The sequence below is a fragment of the Diplotaxodon limnothrissa genome, linkage group LG18 (genome assembly GCF_057381915.1).
Source record: "Diplotaxodon limnothrissa isolate DT_005_m linkage group LG18, D_limnothrissa_male_GT1.1, whole genome shotgun sequence".
NCBI lineage: Eukaryota > Metazoa > Chordata > Actinopteri > Cichliformes > Cichlidae > Diplotaxodon > Diplotaxodon limnothrissa.
This window is the reverse complement of record NC_140613.1, coordinates 27250291-27274172: the sequence shown is the minus strand read 5'-3', so window position 1 is coordinate 27274172 and position 23882 is coordinate 27250291. Positions and strand designations below refer to the sequence as shown.

The window sequence follows — 23882 nt, the reverse complement described above, 5'->3', positions numbered from 1 at the left end:
TTATTCTCACGCTGCCTTTGAGGGCTGTGGGAAATTTTGCTATTTGGGTCATTGTTAGCGAGTCTACGGGGGATTTTACAACAGCAAAAAAAAGAAAGAAAAAAGAAAAAAATTGTGGTAGCAATATAACCTTCAGGGGAAAGCTTTTTTAAAGCGTTGTTTTTGGGCAGAGTAGGTAAACTGTTACATTATTTGTTTATTAGTTCATTTTAAAGCAGTGATCAATGATTGTATGTAGGCACCTCAGTTTATGTCCCCTGAAATGAATGCTAATTCAGACAGGCAACAGACAAGTTCAATAAAATGGCTGCCAAGTACTTTTTTTTTTTTTTTTTTTCTTTTATTAGTAATATAAACATACAAACAAAATGCACCATATATTACAGATTCAGAGAATAAACATTTCTTACATATTAGCAACTTTCATATATAGTGAAAATAAAATATAAAGATGGGGTCACATAAATTAACAGATTATTAACTCACTAAATCAAAATCTTCTACAAAGGAAACAAAAAAAGCAGCCTTTTTCTTTTTAACTAAAGTCAAAGATTTAACCAACAGGTTTAGGTCGTTTTTCCAGTGAGCCAGTGTTGGTTTAATCTTAAAAAAGCGACATTTATGTATAAAATACTTACACAAGATTAATAACACATTAACACCATAATTAGCTTTCTTTTCTTTCAAAAACACTCCAAACATTATCATATTTAAGGTAAATGGGGTAATTTGAATCCCACTGGAATAAAGCCAGGTATGAAAATCCAACCAAAATATTTGTATAAAATTGCACAAAAAGAATAGATGGTCCAAATCCTCCTCTTCTGTTTCACAAAATACACAATTACCCGTTTCTATTTTGAATCTATCACTAAGGAGTCTATTTGTCGGGTAAATTTTATTCAAGATTTTAAATTGGACTTCTTTCCCTTTAGGAGGGATAGGGAAGGTGATATAATCAGTTCTTATTTTTTCAATTTCTTCCCTTTGGAAATCTTTTAATATGTAATTACGTCTAAGTAAATTTGGAGAATAAAGACTCCTTAATGAAGATCTAAGAAACTTATTGTTGCATTTAACATCACAAAATCGAATACCATCTATATATAATTGCCTTAACTTGGGGGAGATGTCAGAATATATTATATCATTTACAACTATGTTTTTAAGTGACAATGGAATGGATTTTATAACCCGATTAAATTTACTTTTAGAACATTGGATATTAAACTTTTGGCAAAAATCTTGATGTCCTAGAACATGTCCTTCCTCATCTACAAAATGGGCAATTGCCCAAACACCTTTTGATAACCAATCTTGAATAAAAATAGATTTTCTGTTCATCAGTATATATCTATTGTTCCAAATTGGGCTATTATGTGGAGTGAAATTATGTTTAAATAACATTTTCCAATAAAGAAGGACCTGTTTATGGAATTCAGAGAGTTTAGCAGGTAGCTTAGTAATTTCAAAGTCACACTTTAGGAGAAAGTCGATACCCCCTAGTGTGTTAAAGACCTTACTTGGTATAAAAAACCAAATGGAGTGTGGATTATTTAGGAAGGATTTTAACCATTTAAGTTTCAAAACACCATTCATTATGTCAAAATCAATTGCGTTTCCACCGCCTTCAATGTATGGTTTAACCAAATCATCTTTAGATATATAATGGCACTTATTCCTCCAAATAAAATTAAAATTCAAGCTATTAATTGTTTTAATAACTTTATTCGATATTGATAGAGAGTAAGCTGGATATATAAATCTAGATAAACTATCCATTTTGGTTAATAATATTCTTCCAAAAATTGTGATGTCTCTTTGTAACCACTTATTTAGGATTGTCTTACATTTGTCAACATTATCTAAAATATTTACTTTTTCTAAGACTTTGTGATCTTTTGAAATTGTGATGCCCAAATATTTTACCTCCCTCTTCACCTTTATATCGTACAGTAATTGTGAATTACACTCCTTTAATGCCAATAATTCACATTTATTTAAATTTAACTTTAAGCCTGAAGCTTTTGAGAATGTAGTGATTATTTGTTTTACCAGGGGAATCTGATGTTCATTTTTTAAGAAAAGAGTAGTGTCATCCGCAAGTTGACTAATTATTAAAGAATTGTCCATAATCTCAATTCCGGCAACGCTGCTGTTTTTAATTAGAATTGCGAGCATCTCCACAACCATTATGAACAACAACGGAGAGCTTCCACACCCTTGCCTAATTCCTCTTTTGACGCCAAATCTTTTACCAGTGCCATAGCCTAATGACACAGAGCTATTTATATCATTATACAGTATATCTATTATCTTCCTAAATTTATCCCCAAATCCAAATCGAGTTAGTGTTTCTAAAATAAAAGGATGTTCTACTGAATCGAAAGCTTTATAAAAGTCCAAGAAAAGAATAAAACTGTCATCACTAATCAGATCATTGTAGTCCAGTAAGTCTAAAACCAATCTGATATTATTATGAATGTTCCTGTCTTTCAAAAACCCTGATTGTGTCTCACTAATTATACTTGAAACCCCTTGTTTGAGCCTTGTTGCAACTGAGCTAGAGAAAATTTTATAATCTGTATTTAATAAAGTTATGGGCCTTAAGTTATCCAATTGTCGTTTATCTTTGTTTGGTTTAGGAATTAATGTAATTAATCCTTGTTTCATGCTAGACATCAATTCTCCCTTTTCAATACTGGCCAGTATAGCTTTGAATAAAATTTCCCGTAAGTCTTCCCAAAAAAATTGGAAGAAATTAACTGTCAGCCCATCTGGACCAGGGGATTTATTAAGTGCCATTTTCTTAACAGATGCATCTAACTCTTCAATTCTGAAGTCAGATTCACATAATTCCTTAAATGATTCATCAATTTTAGGGATCAGATTATCTATTTGATCAAAAAAGACATCACAATCTGCTTGGGAGAACTGTGAGGAGTATAAATTGGAATAGAATGTATAAGTTTCATTCTCCAAAATTTTAGGGTCGTCACATTCAATGCCATCAATTAACAGAGAAGATATAAAATTTCTTTTCTGTCTGCTCTTTTCTAAATTAAAAAAATATGAAGAATTTCTTTCCCCCTCCTCAATCCACTTGGCCCGTGAACGCACAAAAGCTCCTTCTGCTTTATTTAGGTAGAGCTGATCTAATTTAGTTTGCAACTCCATAAGTTTACTCCTTTCTTGGGTATTTAGATCATCTTTACTACAGCAATAAGTAATTTCTTGGAATAATTTACATTCATATTCTCTTTGCTTTTGACTTATGTTTTTACTGAATTGAATACTAAATTCTCTAATTTTGAATTTAATGAATTCCCATTTATTGATATATCCTACAATTAGATGATCAGCCATAATATCTTTTATAATTTTTTTGACTATGTTGCAGTAGTCTTCATTTTGTAAAAGTTTGGCATTGAACTTCCAATAAGCTCTTTTATTTGATTGTCTAATTTCCGATTCTAAGCACAGTTCAATAAAGCAATGATCAGATAGAGGTGCATTTGACATTGCAACTTTTACAGTGTGGCTAAGAATGATGTCACTTCCTAGCCAATAGTCTATTCTAGATTTACAAGCTCCATTTGGTTTAAACCAGGAAAAGCTCTTAATTTCTGGATTTCTTACTCTCCAAATATCTGTCAAGTTGTTATTAATCAAAAATTCTATAATTAGGTTATTTTTTTGTGGTCTACCTGTCCTTGAGGGCCATCTATCAGTCCATTCATCAGGAGTCATATTCCAATCACCACCCATTAAAATGTATTCTGTAGGGTATCGACCTTTAAGTTCAAAAATATTTGAAGTTATATCTTCTAACATAATTTTATTCTGACTTTCATTGTTATATCCATAAACGTTGACTAAAATGAAAAACAAACTTTCAACTCTCATTACAGCAATCAACCAATGACCATTCAAGTCAGTTCGTTGTATTACAAGATCCCCGGGAAAGTTATTGAATAAAATTGCTACACCCCCCGACCTCATTGAGCCATGGCTAAACAGGATTTTGCTACCCCATTGGTTTGACCAAAAAGATACATCACTATCAGATGAATGAGTCTCTTGTAGAAAAATACAGTTTGATTTTTTACCTTTGCAGTACAAAAATAAGGCTTTTCTTTTAACAGATTCTCTTAAACCCCTAACATTTAAAGAACCAAAACAAATGTTAACTGGCTGCCAAGTACTGAGACTTAGTTATAAGAGTCTGCTGCAAATGGAATGATACTGAGGAAAAGGTGTGTACAAAATGTCCCATTTTTGTGCTAAGTAATAAGCTCAGCATATGTAGAAGTAATCCCCATGAGTCAAAGGTACAGTCCAAAAATAAAAACTTGTAACTTTAGGCCCAGTTTTATTTTTTAATTTGTCTTTTGGATTGGTGGAGTAAGTCAGGCCTGGAGCTGAATGTGAAAAAGACCGGGCAGATGGTCTGGACCTTTTCTAACACATAGGGGGAACTGGCTGAGGTGGTCATTTAGTACGAGTATTAGGGATCAGCCTTTGGTAAATAACTGAAATTCAACAGCAAAGCAGTCAGCAGTGGCTGAATCTCCTGGGAAAGCTCAATTATTTTTAACAAATCACCCTCGCTATATTCTGCTCCTCCTTCATAGAGAGCATTAGAAGGTTCTCCTTTATGTGTTGGTTGCACTCCCATCAGTCTTTATTACATGCATCAGTTTTAGAACACTGTCAAGGCCTGCTCTAAAACCACTGGACTCTCCAGTCAGTGTGAGCAGCAGATTATATGGCAGACCCCTCATGTACCCTGTGGCCTGTATTTAAGTGGCTCCCTTATGGGTGCTGTCTTCACTACTCACGCTGTAGGAGGGCAACCTTTGTTCCTGGGGCTGTCCAGCTCCTTAAGTCTTACTTATTGCTCACCTGCTCCTCATCCTCTTTCTTTACACACACACACTAACACATATATGATTACATATCTGGTACTTTACATGAAAATACATGTGCGTTTTCTTTCTAATTCTTTTTTACTCAATGATCAGAGAGATACATTTGAACTTCAGCCGGTTGTCTTGACCATGTCTGCATGTGTGTCATTCACTGAGCTGCTCTTGTGTGATTGGCTGATTAGATATTTGCAGTCATACGAACAGGCTGAAATGCTAAACAGTTAATTCTGGGAGAAGAAATCTAAGCGGGAGAGTTCAGCTCTCTCAATAGAAAACGTGGATGAAGCTGCACCTCCAGATGGCAGCAAAGACAAAACTTTACTGCCCAACCAAACAGGATCTGTGTGACAGTTGTGTAAACAAGTTAGATTGTGTAATGAAGATGACAAGGAAAAAAACAAAAAGTAAACCAAATTGTCAGGCACGTTTATGTGCATGTGAGTGTGTGTAATTTTACTGGATCACAGATCCAAGTAAGCTAAACTAAAGGCTGGAGAGTCTCTTCTTTCTCCCGACAAACTGATTTTCACACTTGTCTGTTCGCACTCGCTTTGCTTCCATAGTACAAGACAACTTATGAATGCTTTTTCCGAGTGCACGCACATACAATGTCCCTCAGCACAATTCCTCTAGGAGAGCATGTGGCTGCATCTTTTTGAGAAAACACAAGCTGGTGTGTGTGTGTATGTGTGTGTGTGCAGTTGGATGAGGCTTTCAGACGTCTGTGGGTAACAAGTAAATGAGGCTGTCATTTCTCAGCTTGATTTTTGCAGCACCTATACACGCTTCATCCTCAGTCCTGGATGCAGTTGAATCACTTTGGAGCGATGTGTGAGATCAGAGTATCTCTGACATATTTAAATGACGTTAGCAGAGCAGGGGTTACATCAAAAATGATATTTGTGCACAGCTTGGTTGCTTTTAACCTCACCCATAGCAGGCTTTATTGACAACATCACAATGCACACAATTTCTCACACACGCTTCTGGAAACATCTGGCCTGAAATCTGTGCACTATTGTGTTGATGGTGTGATATGAATTAATTAGGTTTCACCTTCTGCTGCACTGATAGACACAGTCAGGGGGTTTGAACAGGAACTTTAGTGCTGGATTTAATCTGCACAACACATAAAAAATAATACATAATAGTAGTGATAATAACACAACACTGCACCGATATGAGCAAAGGACCTCAGATGCATACACACATGCTCAAGAAGAGAGGCAACGTAATGAGCCTTGAGGAACGAAAGACATGCTGCATTTACCAACATCAACAGTGATGAACTGTTGGCAGACTCTTTCTTGTAACCTGCATTATTGTGTGTCTGATAAAAAAAACTGGAAAAACAAACACAGACATTATTTTACATTTTGTAAGACACAGTTTCACTACAAGATCGGGCCATTCATCTGGAACTTTGCACTGATATTTGCAGATGAAAATGGCTTCTTTCTTTCCCCCCCATCAGCATCACTTGAGAAATGGCAGCTTGTACCATGGGAAATTAATACAGTAGCACTTTTGGGCAGCCTTTTTCATCTTTATCAGGGAACCGCAGTTGATTTGGCAGCCAGAGTGGTGGCATTTAACTGTGACTGATTGTACTGAGCTGGAAGGGGATTCTGTACATGTATTATTTTAAGAGTGGACCTCTATTTGCCTAATTTCAATTTTAATGGCCAATTTTTTTTACACAGAGCCACTTGATTTTGGCAGAATTTTCTTTCCGATGGGCAGCAGAGCTCGACCCGCTTCACATAAAACCAAACACTGAAAGCAGTGGGAGTTTGTTTTCTTCTCTACACAAGTTCATCCTCATCACCCTGTGCTTTCACTATACCTCCACATGAGCTGAGGTCTCAAACCGTTTCCAATTTATAGAGTTTGTGACGTTCTCGACAGCTTCTACAGATACATCAGCACAGATGGAGAGATGTGACTGAAGGTGGAGCCTTAAATAGCAGGTGATGCTGGTGTGATAGCTAACTGCATCAGTGAAAGTACATCATTCACGCATACAGATTAGAATTATATGTAAACATGCCAGAGGCAGATCAGAACAGATGACTTGATATCATTTCAGAACAAATCTCAGAAAACTCACTCCTTGTCGATAAACTCCTCTGTGATTCATGGGATAAATCCACACACTGTGTGAGTAACGCCTATCATGTCTTTTCCTTCAGTGCCCTCTCCAGCCTTTCATCACAGGCTTACATTTAAACTCTCCCTTAAAAGGTCACAGCTTCTGCCAAACCCCGGCCAGCACCTTGCAACCTCAGTAGTTTGAGTTCAAATGCAGCTGGCTGCATGGGTGTGGCAGAAAGAAACAGACTCCTGAGTGCAGGAAGAAAAACAAGCAGCAGAGGAAGCACCCCCAATTTTTATTTATTTATTTATTTATTTTGTTCCTGAGCCTTTTATCCTCCTTTGCTCTCTTTTGAGAAAATCTAAAGGAACCTCTGGGAGAACAGAGGAAGCGTGGGTGAGAGCGCACGGCTGGTACAGCAGCCGCTACCGTGTTGCGGTTGTATGGACCCTAAGTTGTAAAGCATGCAGATGAAGCAGCAAATGCCTATCAAATATTTATCAGAACAGGGGAGCCAGTGCAGCTTGTAAGAGAAGATGAAATAGTGGGGGCAGGAGCAGTCACTCTGTACGGTCTCTTTCGCCCAGATTCTCTCTCTGTCTCTCTGTCTCTCGACTTCGCCGTTCATTCGCCATGCCTGCCACAAACACACCTTTTCTTTTTGATTTACACGCACTCTCTTGTGAGCATCACCGGTTATACGTCTGCCCGTGAAGGTCTGTTTTTCATGTTTTCATCTGGCTGATTGGCGGTGAGCGGTGAGGTGGTGGTGAGTTCGTACAGTAGTTGTAGCTGTAGATTGTGTAAAACCAGACAGGCCGCAGTCCACATCACTCGCTGCAGCGGACAGCATGGGGGAGATCTCTGCCTCGTCACCTTCCACTGCCACGGCAACGGCCTGCGAGTCACCCCGGGCGAGGTGTACTCTGCACCACCCATTTACAGTCCCGGGATGACTCCCGATCAGCCCCGTGGACACGTGCGCACGCACTCGTGAACATAAACGTGTCCCCAGATGGACTCATAAAGTGTCTAAACACAGGAAAGTAGCACAAAGAGGAATGCCCACTCTCTTATTTACTCACTGCTGCGTGGGACAAAATATGATGCAGCGATGTATCACACCGGCTTCCTCTTGCAATATGTTATCAGCACTGGTTCCAAATATAAACCCTTGAATTAAAACGTGTGGGAGTTAAATAAGTTGATGAAGGAGAACTCGTAAGGGAGGGACCAAGCCATAGGGGTAAATGATTGCACTGTTACATTATTTATCCGTAATAACAAAAACAGTAACACACAAAAACCGACACAACAATCCAGAGGATAAGCAGATCATCCCAGACTTTACCCTCTGTTTTAACGGGTAGACATGCTAAAGTCTCCTTCAGTTACAAATTGTCTTGCAATGTATCACATGGCAGAATCACTGTGTGGTGGTACCACTGTCATTGTGGGTAATGTACCGTGACAGAATCGTGAGTGAGGCCCGGATTATGCGCGCTTGGACGCGCACAGATGCGCACTCGGGCCTATTATAGTTCTATCAAGTCCCCCTGAAGGATTTGAAATTAGCGCATTAGGCTATACTGTAATGTCTCAGTGCCTCTAAGGCTCGAAAAAAAGTAAAAAATTGGCAGGCATCTGGACATCTGCAGACACACCGTGTCGTTTGCCCTCTCTTCACGAAATTTACGTGACTCGGACCCAAGAAAGCGTGGATCTGCGATTCCCAGCCGCACACACAGTATATTAGAACACACCTGGCTAATATACATGATGCTGCTTGGGTTGATGATTAGAAATGTAACCCTTGAGAAAAAATGTGGCTGTAATGTGTGTGATGTTCTACTTTATACACAGTTTTGGACATTTTGTCTATATATAATTAATCACAGTTTAAACTATATGTGAGCCCCCCTCCCCCGCCCCTCTTTCTCTCACTCACTCACGCAGTCGTTTTTCTTTCTTTTTTTCATTTGCAAAGTAAATCTAGTTGCCAGATTGCTCCTTCGTCTTCATTACTCAGGGCTCCTCTTCATCACCACAGCCTCCCTCGCTTTTCTTCCTACGGGCGCTACTTTCAGCACCGGACAGCTCTCGTCGTTCCCACGCTCCGCCCACCTCAGACAGACCGGCAATGAGAAACCAGCACACACGCCGGTGGGCGACTCTCGAGGTGGCCTATTAGGGTTTTATTGGGAGGGACGGAACTTCGAGTACAATTTGCTCTCTCCCTTGTCATTCTTCTCCTGGATTTCTCCGAGCGGGAGTAAAAACAGAAGGAGAACCCGAGCACTCCCCTGGATTGCGGGCTGGTGAGGAGTCCGTGTGGTTTTCTCATGAGTTAGGAAGCTGGTTCGTGTCTGTGCAGCTGTTTAGATCACACTGTGTGTTTTTTTTAACAGAAGAGAGGAAAAGTGTGCTCTCTCTGAAAGATGCAAAGATGACAAGAGGAAATCGTTTGCCGTTTTATGCTTGGTCGTAGGTATGAAATCCAGGACATCCTCGGGCGTGTGTTTGAAAGTGTTTCTGATCTCCTGAAGCGGCAGAAGATATAGAGTGGCTTTGGTGATGCTCGCCACACTTTGCCAAGTCCACGCGGTGTCTGCTCTGTGCCTGTGACAACGAACCATGGCTCTCCTAGTCGTCCCGTTGCTCCTGCAAACAGGGCTCGTTTGGGGTTCAAACTACGGTTATGTGGAGTGGTCTGACAATGACCGCGACGATAAGAGCCCACCAGTCTTCAGCACCCAAAATATCAACAGGGAGCCACCCCACCATCCGACCTATTACCCAGTACCAGCCACCGAGCGCACGGTGGTGGCGCACAAAATCGAGGAGGACCTGCCCAGGGTGGTGACCGCTTTCTTGCACACCGGGGACTCTTCGGCGCTTAGACAGGTCAACTGTTCGCGGAGGTACGAGCTGAGCAGCCTGCGAGGCGGCCTCCACGTCGCCTCCCACTATTCCCTCCACAGCATTCTGGACACTGTAGCGCACGCCACAAACTTCCTGAATATGATCCTGCAAGCCAACAGGTCCCGGGAGCAAACCCTGCGGAGGGACATCCACTGGTACCACGCGCTGGTTCAAAGCATCCTCGAAGGGGATCCTAAAATCCACAGGGCAGTGGTGACCTTGCACACGGATGCGCTGACGCCAGGGCCCCACGTTTTCCTCCAGGCGACGAGAACCGAGAATGAAGTGGTACTACAGGACCTATCCGGCTCTGCGCACCGTCACCTCAAGGGCAGGAGTCCGGAGACTGACTGGTTTAATGAGTTCAGGGACGGCAGGAGACCACACATGCACAGAAGAATCACGGAGGCATCGGGCTCCAAGAGTAGCACTTATCTCCTGGACAAAAACCAAATTAAGTGGTCTGCGCCATACCTGGAGTGTGAACACGGAACGTTTGTGCCCTATTGGCTGCTCACCCTGTCTGCAGCCTTCTATGGACTTAAGAGCAACTCAGCGCCAGAGTTCAGGTGAGACTGAAAAGTGTCACTTTTTTGTCCTTAAAATGTAGAAAAATATGTTTTAATGTTCTATTACAGCTCACACATGTTAAAGTATCTATTTCTTTATATTTTATTAATAATTAAAGTTAATCAGATAATCAGCGTCAGCTATTGAAATGCTTTAACAGCATTTAATTGACAATAACCTCTGTGAGACTTCATGTAAATATGGATCCACCTACTGCTGTAATAGAAGCAGACAGTTAAAAAGAACCTTGACAGATCTATCTAGACATTTCACTCACCTGTCAAGGCACAGGCATGCAGCCCTGCTGCAGCCAGCACTCTAATGAATTCTGCAGGCTTTACGCAGTGCTCGTAAGTGAGGATATCTATAGAAGTGTGCACGCGTGCGTGTTTGTGGGTAACATTTAGGTGCATCAAAACACCTAAAGCTCTCGTATTTCAAGGCTGCGGTCCAAGAGTGTCCTGAGAAGATCAATGAAGCCATGAATAAACAATGAAATCTCTACTACAAGATGAAACCACTCAGAGGTCCAGGTGCACTTCACCCTTACATCAGTCTAAGTTGCAGTGCATAAGTCAGTGTATCACTCACACACTCAGTGTCGCTAATGTGAGATAACATGTGAGAAAAAAATACAATTAAAGATGATAAATATCTTTTAAGAGAGGAAAAAAAGAACGTTTACAACAAGGGTAAGCTTGGGGTAAACACACACACATCCAACTCTTACTCTTACTTACTTACTTAGTTTTGTACTAACTCTAGCTTTGCATTTTTATTTTGGACTCTAGCTTTCCATGATTCACAGTTCAAAATAATCCTTATTTATCCTGTTCTGGGCTTTGGTGAAGCCCTTTAGTTCATCTGCTTCCTTTCTTCTGATAGGTTTTCCCTCGTGAACAGAAGGTTTGAAAACCAGGTGGATGGTTGCTGTAACTTAGCAAGATCTTTGTCCCTGAGATGCCCGTGTTAAGGACATCGTCTTGGACTGATGTCATTCAAGGTGAAGAGTAGGGAGAAAAACTCCCCAAAAAGGTGTTCAGTCGACCTGAAGCCTGAGCTTTTGGCTCACAGGCATTGGTGTTATATCCGCTGACATCATCACATGAAACTTCTGCCATCTTCAATATAAAGATCCACAAGTGTATATGCACAGACACAGATTCACCTACACATGTAAAATACCCCTACACTGTCACTACATAATAAGCAAGACTAATTAAATTGGAATGACACTGTGATGCACAGTGCTCGTGGTTTATAGGCAGCAGTGTTGTGTTTGTGATTCGGCCCTCACCCTGGCATGCATCCACCCCGGTGATGTGTCCCTGAGCAAAATGCTGCATCACTACCTGCTCCAGGGACAGTGTTACGATGTGATGAGGGCTTCTTCTGGCTTTTTAGAGAATTGTACAGCTATCATCTCTGTGCAGGATCTGAAGATGGCTGATTCTTATTACACAATGAATTTCTATCAGCATCAACATGGTCCACACTTTCAGATTACCTCAAATTTCCAGAGATGTTTGTTAGAGCTGCTTGAAAGTTAAGCATCTGTCTTATAGGGTAGCTTCAGCTTGCTGTAATGACTCAGTCTGCCTGCGTTGGATTGTTCATCTCCAAAAAAGGATTCGAGTCATGTCCGGGATATTGCCCGTTTTAAACCATCAACTTGTCATGATGAGGATGTTTAACTAGTTGAGAAAGATGGGAGATGTGCTTGTGTCAGTGGCCTAAGGCGTCTGGAAAATGTTAAGTGTGATTAAATCAGTTCAGTGAATGAATTCATAATTAAATCAATTGCCTATTCCAGCCCAGCCAAGAGGGTTTTGAGTGAGTTTAAATGATTGTGACATTTTACAAGTCACTGTGATTTGTGACATTTAGAAGAAGGCAAGTCAGATACTGAATCCCATTTGTGATGTTTCATATGAATATAGAGGGGATGCTGGATTATAGAGAAACTCTGTAATGAATAGAGATGGAAACTATGAGGTATGCACTGTTAGGGGGGGTTGATGTAAAGGTAAGGATTAAAATTAGTCAAGACCTCAGAAATAGCGATTTTGAAAAAGTCAAAACTCAGGGTCCACTTAGTATTTTTACCCCCAGAGCTTTCCAGTTTCCAAGATCAAGAAATAACTGCCGTACTTTTAGTAATATAGTTTGGCATTTGTCAAAATTGACTGTGGAGTCAGCAAAGGGAGCCAAGGGAAATGTCAAGTTAAGAGGGAAAATAATAAAGTGGATGTTTAAAACCTGAGTGTGTATCTCAGAGAAATACAGTCTGTAACTGAGGATAAATATTGGCTGCAAGTACACAACCAGATTCATGATGTTTTTCTCCTCCCTCTATGTTCTGTAATGCGAGTTGTGCTATGCTGTTTCTTCGACTCATCTCACTCCTGCGATGACATTTCTAAAAATAGAAAGTTTGTTGGCTCTGGACAGAAATGCATAAAGTAGTGGAGATGATAAGCCAGAGCCTCCATGTCTTCTACTTTCTGTGTCAAAGAAACCTTGTTGCTCTTTCTTATTATTATTATTTGAGTCTGATGTAAATTTGTGAGGTAATGAGGGGAGGAGAGAGGCTCTTTCCAATTATTTTTGTCTGTCTTTCAGACTAAGCTCCAGCTCTGCCTTTCACAAGGAATGGAAGAAGCAAAAGTTTGACATGTGTAAATGAAAACCAGAATAAAATAATTCAATCCCGACAAGAATCCAGCAGCCTCACCTCCAGCACTTTTATATAGGATGGTAAAAAAGATATTGTGTCATTATAAGGAAATGCTATAAGATACTATACCTCTGGAAGCATTTCATGTTCTTCTTTCTTTTATAGAAACCATAACCGAAGTTGTTTCGCTTCAGAAAAGAGCGGCACTGAATTGTAGCTCACATAGATATAAATGATCATGTGCAAATCTGTCAGAAAAACAAAAATAAAGACTTTCTCTCAGTTTTCACTTTCGCTATTTGTCATCAACACAACAGCACAGATAATGTCATTGCATAACCACCGTCTCTAGCTTGTAGTACTGTGCAAAAGTCTTGTGACGCCTTTCCTTTGTTTATATTTTGCTTCCAATGAGCTAGATGTTCTTGTAATTTTCTAAAGTGGCCTTGAGCGTAGCTCTTCGTGCTTTTGAAGGTCTTTTCGTTTTTCTCTGGACATTAGCTTCTTTTTCAGCCCTCGTACCTGACCACTTTTTCAAGCAAAAATTAATTCAAGCATAGAAAAGGCACCTAACTCAAGGAATGAACCACACACAGCAGACAACTTAGCAAAGCACCTATTTTAAATTTTGTCTTTAGGCACTTTCTTACCCGTAGCCTGTTGCAACACTGTCACGATCCTGGGTCTTTTAACTCGGCGCTTTGAGTTTCAGTGTATTTTGATGGTTTATGTTTAAGTTCATTTAGTTATCTTAAGCTCTTTCTGTTTTGCCTTGGTTGCCCTGTTATAGTTCATTGTTTATCAGATTCCCCTCGTGTCTTTGCCCCTAGTGTTTATGTCTCACTCACCCTGTGTTTCATGTCTACATCCCATTATGTTTCCTGTTTTATTTTGAAAGTCATGTGTTCCATGTTCAGTGTGTTTAGTTTTGCGTCCCCTGTATGGGCAGAAATCTGTGCCATCAGAAACTGAATTTGAATAAGTTCAATTTGAATTTGAATTGCTCAGATTGAAACTGAATTGTAACTTGAATAAATGCTTTTGAAAACTGAATTTGAATTAGTCTAATTTGAAATTGAATTTATGGTTTGAAAATGATCATCACTAAATTGAAATTGAATTTATATTTTGAAAATGAATTGATTTGCTTTGAAACTGCATTTTATCCTTTAAAAATTCAGCTCTCGAATAATTTCAGTTTCACTTCTCACCATTCAGTTTCAGTTCTACAATTCAATTTCAGTTCCAAAATTCAGTTTTTTGGAACTTACATCCGGTTCCGGTTCAAGCGCAGATTAATAGAACTACGTTTTACTAGCGGACCGAAAGTGTTACTGACAGGAATCTACAGCGTCTTGAGCTGAATTAAGACTTCAGAAGTCATTCGTCATGTCGAATGACCAGCGGATAAACTCTCAGGTTGGTAATAAATGTACTACATGTATAAGAACAAGCGTCATGTTAACAAAAGATAGCCGTAAGGTAACTGTTATGCTTATTGTAGCTGCTAGCTAAAAACGCTAATTTAACGTAGTTTGCCCTGTATTCAGCTTTGACAACAAATATGATCGACTGTTTCTAGTAGAATTCCAAAGCTGTCATCTTGGACCCTGTCAGAGTGCCCCTCTGTATGCTTGCAGAGACCCCTACAGTAGGGAAACATGCAAAACGGTGTCCAAACCTTTGTGTTTTAGCTTTATTTATGTCTTACACAGCATCCCAACTCTTTAGCTAACTTAATAACTTTAGCTAAAGTGAATAGTTAGTCAAATTCATTAGTGCAGCATTACTGGGTCACCTCTGTTTGAAGTGATATAATATGATATACAACTATCACTGAAACAGCAAACTTTGTAAATAAGCAAACAACACTTCTCATTCTCTAAACGTTTGGCCACAGCTGTAGATTACACTATCAGTACTTGTTCACTCTTGACAATAATTACATTTCTAAATTCTCTTTGTGCATTTACAGGTAAACAATATCTAATATTTTATCTAAATGACTGCTTTGTCTTTGAAAAGGGTGAAGAGCCTGAGGCCGGTGACAGTCCAGTTCTACTCTAAGTACATCCTTACAGTGGCTCACAGGACAAGGCCACATTCCTGTCCTGCCAGAAGAGAAGAGAAACTTCAGAGTCTTCATGCAGTTCAACCACACCTGTCATATTCCATATGACAGGGGTCTCAAACTCCAGTCCTCAAGGGTGGACTGGAGTCATGCAACTTTTCCATGCCCTCGAGGACTGGAGTTTGAGACCCCTGCCGTATGGTGTTCATGCTGTTTTCTACCCCACAGTTACAGCATGTCTGACTGCCTGTTCAGCATATGCAAAAATATGAGTTTAAGCATGTGATGACTAAGGCCTTCCATTATGGTGTTTGTCATCACATGTCACAGACATCTGGATGATCATTTGGAATAAACAAAACTAAAAACTTGTTACTTCATCTTATCTTTATTATTGTTCTTATTATTATTGTTGTTCTTATTTTACACTTTTCATTGTTAGGCGTTAGGTTTATTTGTAGTAGTCCTTTCCAACGTCTTTCCCTCTTCCATGTTACTGTGTCAGCTTGTCAGCATCTATTTGGGTTTGGAAGTGGAACAGAAAGTCAGGAAATCCAAAGTGCCATTAAAACCAGAAGAGGTTCTTATATTTCAGAAGAAGGGATTAATTCAAAAGAAATGACCTCAATGCCATATTTTATTTAGGAACACTAGAGAGCACTTTGCAAAATAACACATTCTTATAATTTCACCCTCAGATGAGCCAAGCTACGACTGTCAGGGAATGTGATGTAGGTACAGAGCATATGAGAGTGGTTAAGTTTGTCTCTTGTCTAGATGAAGGCACAATAGGGATCAATGGCAAGGCGTAGAGATTCAGTATCTTCAGTCTTCAGTGGACACTCCATTTCTGGCACAAAACACCTGTAAAAGATGGTCAATTTAGGAGGTGACCCGACAACTTCAGCCTGTCAAACATAGTAATGGAGCAGTATGTTTAAAAAATATATCTAATTAAGCATGCACTCAGTACCCTAAGAATTATTATGGTAGTTAAACACAGTGATAGTTGTATATCACTTCAAACAGAGATGATCCAGTAATACTGCACTAATGAATTAGACTAACTATTCACTTTAGCTAAAGTTATTAAGTTAGCTAAAGAGTTGGGATGCTGTGTAAGACATAAATAAAGCTAAAACACAAAGGTTTGGACACCGTTTTGCATGTTTCCCTACTGTAGGGGTCTCTGCAAGCATACAGAGGGGGTACTCTGAGAGGGTCCAAGATGACAACTTTGGAATTCTACTAGAAACAGTCGATCATATTTGTTGTCAAAGCTGAATTCAGGGCAAACTACGCTAAATTAGCGTTTTTGGCTAGCAGCTACAATAAGCATAACAGTTACCTTACGGCTATCATTTGTTAACATGACGCTTGTTCTTATACATGTAATACATTTATTACCAACCTGAGAGTTTATCCGCTGGTCATTCGACATGACGAATGACTTCTGAAGTCTTAATTCAGCTCAAGACGCTGTAGATTCCCGTCGGTAACACTTTCGGTCCGCTAGTAAAACGTAGTTCTATTAATCTGCGCTTGAACCGGAACCGGATGTAAGTTCCAAAAAACTGAATTTTGGAACTGAAATTGAATTGTAGAACTGAAACTGAATGGTGAGAAGTGAAACTGAAATTATTTGAGAGCTGAATTTTTAAAGGATAAAATGCAGTTTCAAAGCAAATCAATTCATTTTCAAAATATAAATTCAATTTCAATTTAGTGATGATCATTTTCAAACCATAAATTCAATTTCAAATTAGACTAATTCAAATTCAGTTTTCAAAAGCATTTATTCAAGTTACAATTCAGATTCAATCGGAGCAATTCAAATTCAAATTGAACTTATTCAAATTCAGTTTCTGATGGCACAGATTTCTGCCCATACCCCTGTGGCGTCATGTTCATTTGTATAAGCTGTGTTCCCCTGTGTTTCGTGTTCTGCTGTCATGTTTCATTGTCAGGTCGTCTGTTGTTTCACGCCATGCTTCCAGGTTTCATGTATTCATGTTCATGTCAGGGTTTTTCATGTTCTATTTCAGTTTACTCAGTTTAGGTTAATGTTTAGTTTTGCATCAGTTTGCCTTGCCCTTCGTTTGTACCTTTTCATCAGCCTTATTAAACAGCTCACCTTTTGTTAAATCAAGTTACGTTCCATGTTCCAGACATGTTGTGTCTGCGTTTGGGTCCACTATTCACACTCCACACAGTCTGCTTCCACTGACTATGACAAACACATACATTTTCCAGCTTCTTTACCTGAATCTACAGAAAATAGCAAAGATAACACATTTTGATGGACATAAAATCATACCTTTGGCACCAAAACGATGATTCCTGCAGCACTAATAGCTGGAAAATTGGCATATCTCCACATTGTGTGCGGTGTGTTTTTAAAAAAATTGAGGAAACCAGACAAGTGGAGGAGAAAAGAAGATGTGGCAGGCCTAAAAAACTGTCTACAGCAGACAGAATCTGCAAGTCATCTCCACAAGAAACAGGAAAAAGTCCGTCAAAGACCTGACACAGGACCTGAGAGCAGCTTATCCATCTATTGCTCACCTAAGCCTAATCTGAAATAATTTCATTGGAAGGGTCGCTGTGAAGCTGGATTTATGAAATCAGAATTTAAGCAGTATAGAGCAGCACTTTGTAAATAGCTTGGAAGTGACTGATGGTTATCATGAAGCCTTAATGGGTGGCTAAATGGTTTTGATGGATTGCTAGTGAGAGGAGGAAGAATAAATCATCCCAGAGAAATAAAGGACCATCTGTGCTGTGTAAATGTAAAGAATCACTCTTTTAGTGGTACTCAGGCCGAGGCGTACATTTGTCTTCACAATCATTTGTTATGTTGTAGCAGAAATGATCAAATTGTACCCCCATGCAGTGCTTGTCCTGATGTTTCTTTCACTCTAAGAAATTTGTGCCTCATGTTAACACAGATCCAAGCTCTTTTACATCTCTCAGTTTTTACTTCTGCTTTCCACCAAGCCTTGACCTGCGTAAAGGACTCGAGTGCACACAAACACATACAGGCGTAAACACATTTGCTTCTTTTTCTTTCTTGTGTACTCGAGTAGAGGTGGTAGCCAAAGCCTCTCTCTGCGGTTGTTTGTTCCACTTCCCACCAGGCAGATGGGGGAGGGAGGTAACAGGTGTCAGGCACCACTTCACCACAAAGGAGTGGAGGAATTGACAGCGAGGTTTAATAAAAGGTTTAATAAAAGAAAACCAGGCATTATTTATAAGTGTGCATGATAAAAGGGAGATAGAGAGTCATAAACAAAGATATCTATTCACTGTGGGCTACACTGACTTAGCTGAAGTCTCGGGCTGTGCTGTATTTCAGTCACATCCCTCACCAGTTTATTTAACCTTCTTCACTCCACAGTCTGAATCTGTAGTGGCTCACTGCTGCACAGGCCAGCAGTCTCCGTGTATTGAACTTGTTCGGGTCTCAGGCGCAGCAAGAAAACAAGAGTATTTCTCACCTTTGGTGTGAAAATCCTCAGAATCTGATAGTGAACACGGCCGGGAGCAGAGAACACACCCCACATAAATACTGCCTTTAAAAACTTTACACTGGCATTTGCACAGGGAAGCATGGGATCAGATTGTAGTTTACTTTTATTCATAACATACCAGCCTGCTTCCTCAAAGCTCACTACAGCACCAAATGTGCAATAATCCACCGCTGAAAGCCGTCCAACAAATGTGCTTAAAAACTATAGCACTCAGCTGTCGTGGAACTAGAAGCTGTTTATAGCAGCTTGGGTGACCTCTTATTTTTAATTTCGAGTTACCATCAGGTGAAAAATGTTCTCAAAATGAGAAAACTGCTGATATTTCCATTAGCCTAAACTACTGTGTTTAGTGTTAATGATTCTTAGTTAACTTCTTAAACATCAGTATGTTGTCATGGCAACTTTGCGATTCAGATTTATGCGCTTATTAGGCACAAACGTGCTTCAGCCGACTCATCGCATTAGTCATCGTGTTGCATTTGTTGACAGGAAAGAGAAGCCATGATCTTCTGGAACAAAAGTTGTTTGTCTTTGACTTGTCTGCGGCTCAACAAGCAGAAAATAAAGCGACAGGATACAGTATTTGTAGTGAGCCGAGCTGATGAGGCACATGATGAGGCCCATCAGTCAAGGTGAAATGGCCTGACAACCAGATAGCTAAACTGCAGCGAGGCAGTCAGCATCCTGCACAGGATTCCCAGCAACCCAAAAGGTCCACACAAATCTGTGAAAGTGTTCAACGCACAACAAGAACAAAGAAACCGAATTCAGAAAATATGAAAGCTAGCGTTCTCAAATTGGAGGCAACAGTCTTGACACTAAAAGCGTTACTTTTTAATTTCTCAGTGTCTGGAAGGAAAAGTGGCACATTATGAATCTGACCCTGCTTCTTTTTCCTTACCTCTGTCTCTCTCTTCTTTTTCATTACTTACCTCCATCACTCTTAATTCTTCTCCCTTTCAATTTATTCCTATTCCTCCCGTTCGGCTACACCTCTCTTCTCCTGCTTGTTGAACCTTTAACCTCACTTCCCCCGAGCATTGCTCTTCTTTCCTGTTTTTAATTTTCTTCCCTTTCATTCTGACCTCACCTGCATCTGTGTAGTCCACGTGCCTCCTTTCTGCTTGTTTTCATCTTCCCTCCTGTTCTGTTTCACTTTTCTTCCATTCCTGCTGAACACATTTGATTCTTCAATTTCATTTGTTTCTTTTATTTACTCCTCTCAATATTTCTACCTCCCTCTTTCCCTCTTTTCTTCTGCACTCTTGTCCTGACTCTTTCCCCGCTTCCTTCTCTCTGACAGGGGCGTTGTCCGCGTGGACGTGAACCTGCAGGATGTGGACATTGACCAGTGCTCCAACAGTGGCTGGTTCAGCGGGACCCATCGCTGTAATCTTACCAGCATGGAGGTGAGTCTGCTGCTACTTCTCTTAATTTTGGAGTTACATTCACCTATTTGTTAATCTATTTGTTTTTCTAAGTACTTGCATTGAATTTGAATGCAACAGTTGAGTTATTTATTTATTTATAACTCAACTGTTCCATTTAATAATAGACCTGAATGAGCTGTTTCACAGAGCCTTCGCTGCCTTTCCTCTCATCGCAGGTTGCCTTTGATCATGTGTCCTCAGTATGAGCATCAGATAACTGACCAAAACCCGAAGAGTAATGTTCTCCATTCACTCAGCCACAGTTCCTGTAAATGTGTGAAACTGTCTGTGAGGAGTGGTACAGAATGGATGTTTTATGCTGCTCTGTGCTGGCCCTCCTTTGAAACTTCTCTCGGACACGAGAAATATGAACAAGGCAACATGCATACTATATTTCTATTTATATGTTTTAAAAAAGGTTTTTAACTGCAGTTTAATACCTCTCCATAAGTATAAGTACTGACATCATTCGATTATTCACCATGAGGCGCAAACAAACTACATCAGAGTGATGCAGAGGAAGGTTTGCACCACCCAAAAGATGCAGATAAGGCTGAAGGGAATGATACTTGGCCGTCGTACAGCAATAAGTAAAAGGCTGATTTTACACACTACCATGTTCCTAATTGAGCCCAAACATTTTGAGTACAGCACTTGCAAAAACACTGTCTTTGATGCACATCCCTTTTCATCTTTCTGCAGTAACAGGCTGATGGGGTATTGTTGTCACCCTGTCAGCTGGGTGGATAGTTGGCAGGCGGCAATATGGACACCCAAGTTGTCAGTGTAAGAACTTGACAACAAAGGGATGCAGGACTTTCACACTGTCACCACAGGTGCATCTGCTAAAAATCCCAGACAAGTCCAAATCTGAGTGACCTCAGCATCAAGGTCATGGGTCAGAGGTCATGTTTTCTTAAAACCTTGACTGGGATAACTTGACAAGGAAGTCATCTAGGATTTTGAAATTGATACCATAGGTGTATCTACTAGGACAGCGGTCCCCAACCTTTTTTGCGCCACGGACCGGTTTATGCCCGACAATATTTTCACAGACTGGCCTTTAAGGTCTGTGAAATACAAATACAACAAATACAACAAAATAAAACTAGTACCGGTACCGAAAAAAACAAGATTTATTCATAACACACGTGAAAAGACCCAGGAAAACCGTGTTAATGATAAAAACGATAACAAAGTAACGCTGAAAACCGATAAAAACCCTGAAAACCATACATTTCACACCGGAGCCTCAACTCTCGCGGCCCGGTACCAAACGACTCACGGACCGGTACCGGTCCGAGGCCCAGGGGTTGGGGACCACTGTACTAGGAGGCTGAGGGATAAACAAACAAACAAAAATGAACCTCATGGTAGAGGCAAGATAAGGGATAAGTGGAACAAAACTGATTATTTTACAAAGTAGCTTGTCGCCTACTGACTTAAGAGTTCTGCAGGACTGTCTGCGATGTGTGCGCCTTCTCCACACTAAAGCATTCTCATCTGTGTGACCGGTGTGACAGAACCGGCGGCAGACATTCATCACATTTGTCTCTTTCTGAAGCGTCAGAAAGACAGAGAACGATGAGGTAGTTTTGTATTTGTGTCTGTCTGAGCATCCGGGTGCGGCGTGCGCGTGAGCGGCCTGCCTCTGTAATTGCCATCTCGCTTGTGTCAGTGCCAACGTGTGATGTTTTGCAGGGAGCCTGTCTGACTCCAACATGGGAGAGTGACTGCTCGGGCGTGCATGGCATGTTGCTGCCCATATGATGTATAATAAATGCAGTGTAATGGATTGCAGCAAGATGAGATGAATTATTGACCATGCTCTTTGTTTGCGTGCGCTTCTCTCCCAACTCATCACCAGTCTGTCATGGAGCATTAGAGCGGGTAGGTGGGGGGGATATACAGATGAGACAGATCTCTATGTTTGCATTCTTCTAATATTTTATATATTTTATATATGTTTTGTGGCTGTGACTTTAGGTTTGGCAGCCTTTTAATTGCCAAGGATAACAAGGCTAAGCTGTCCGAGTCTGATCACTGTCATCAAAATGCTTTGAATTACGCTAGGTGTGTGCCCTGTTTATATGTGCACATGTGGCTTTGGTTTGTGTTAAAATAAGTCACAGTGCCATTGCACACTTGTAAACTTTTACTTTTTTGCTCAGAACATTTTCTTTCAAAATGCTGTCACTACAGTTGGACTTAAAACGTCATGGAGGGACAGTTTGAGACCGCCATCGAAGAGCTCACAGCTTCTATGATTAATTTCCTTCACACACTATATTTTTGGCCGAGCGGCAGCCAGTGATTCAGTGCCATCTTGAATCCGCAGTGCTGTTTTTCTCTTGTTGTTTGAAATGTAATGAGGAGCTTAGAGAGCAGAAATTAAGACACTGGGGCAAACAGCACAGAGTTAAAACTTTATATTGCAAATGTTTTCATAGAGAGAGCAAATATTGACCAAGAAACAATATCATCCATCTTGTCCACGGATGATTTCATAGAGTAATGAAATCCACAATTGGAACAGACTTTTCTTACAGCATTTATTTAGACACGCTACAGCTGATTGCTCTCTGAGAACTTTAAAAAGGAGGGCAGTGTGGAGCCAATGAGTCTAGCATAAATTACACTATATTGTCACAAGTATTCACTCACCCATCCAAACCACTGAATTCATGCATTCGATCACTTCCATGGCCACAGGTGTATAAAATCCAGCACCTAGACATGCAGACTGCTTCTACAAACATTTGTGAAAGAATGGGTCGCTCTCAGGAGCTCAGTGAATTCCAGCTTGGTACAGTGATAGGACGCAACCTGTGCACCAAGTCCAGTCGTGAAATATCCTCACTACTAAATATTCCACAGTCAACTGTTAGTGTTGGTATAACAAAGTAAAGCTGATTGGAAACAACAGCAACTCAGCTGCGAAGTGGCAGCCCATGGAAAAATCACAGAGCGGTGGCTAGGAATGCTAACACACATAGAGGTTGCCAACTTTCTGCAGAGTCAATCGTGACAGACCTCCAGACTTCACGCGGCCTTCAGTTTAGCTCAAAAACAGTGTGTAGAGAGCTTCATGGAATAGGTTTCCATGGCCAAGCAGCCACATCCAAGTTTTACATCATCAAGCACAATGCAAATGTTGGATGCAGTGATGTAAAGCACTCTACCACTGGACCCTAGAGCAGTGGTTATGCTTCTCTGGCAATCTGATGGACAAGTGCAGTGTGGCGGTTGCCAGGAGAAAGGTACGGTCTGACTGCGTTGTGCCAAGTATAAAGCTTGGTGGAGTGGGGCTTATGGTGTGGGGTTGATTTTTAGGAGCTGGGCTCACCCCTTAGTTCTAGTCAAAGGAACTCTTAATGCTTCAAACTAAGACATTTTTGGACAATTTCATGTTCCCAGCTTTGTGGGAACAGTTTGGGAATGGCCCCTTCCTCTTCCAACATGGCTGCGCACATTGCAAGGTCCATAAAGACATGGATGTCTAGAAGATCATGACTGGCCTGCACAGAGTCCTGATCATTGTCTGACCTCAAATGTACGTCTGGAAGAATAGTCAAACATTTCCATAAACACACTCCTAAACCTCGTGCCTTCCCAGAACACTTTCAGGTGTTATAGCCACACACGCTATGGATTAA

The 23882-nt window shown here is 40.4% G+C and overlaps 1 protein-coding gene across 2 annotated transcripts in view; it reads left to right on the top strand.

Annotated features, from left to right (window-relative positions):
* Window positions 1-9660: 9660 nt before the first annotated feature.
* LOC146613845 (metabotropic glycine receptor-like) overlaps window positions 9661-23882 on the top strand; it is a 117220-nt gene continuing 102998 nt past the window's right edge. For both annotated transcript variants that reach the window (XM_085378988.1, XM_085378987.1), the window contains exons 1-2: window positions 9661-10517; window positions 20100-20205. In XM_085378988.1, the coding sequence (XP_085235114.1) occupies window positions 9661-10517; window positions 20100-20205 (963 nt within the window). The remainder of the gene's footprint in view (window positions 10518-20099; window positions 20206-23882) is intronic.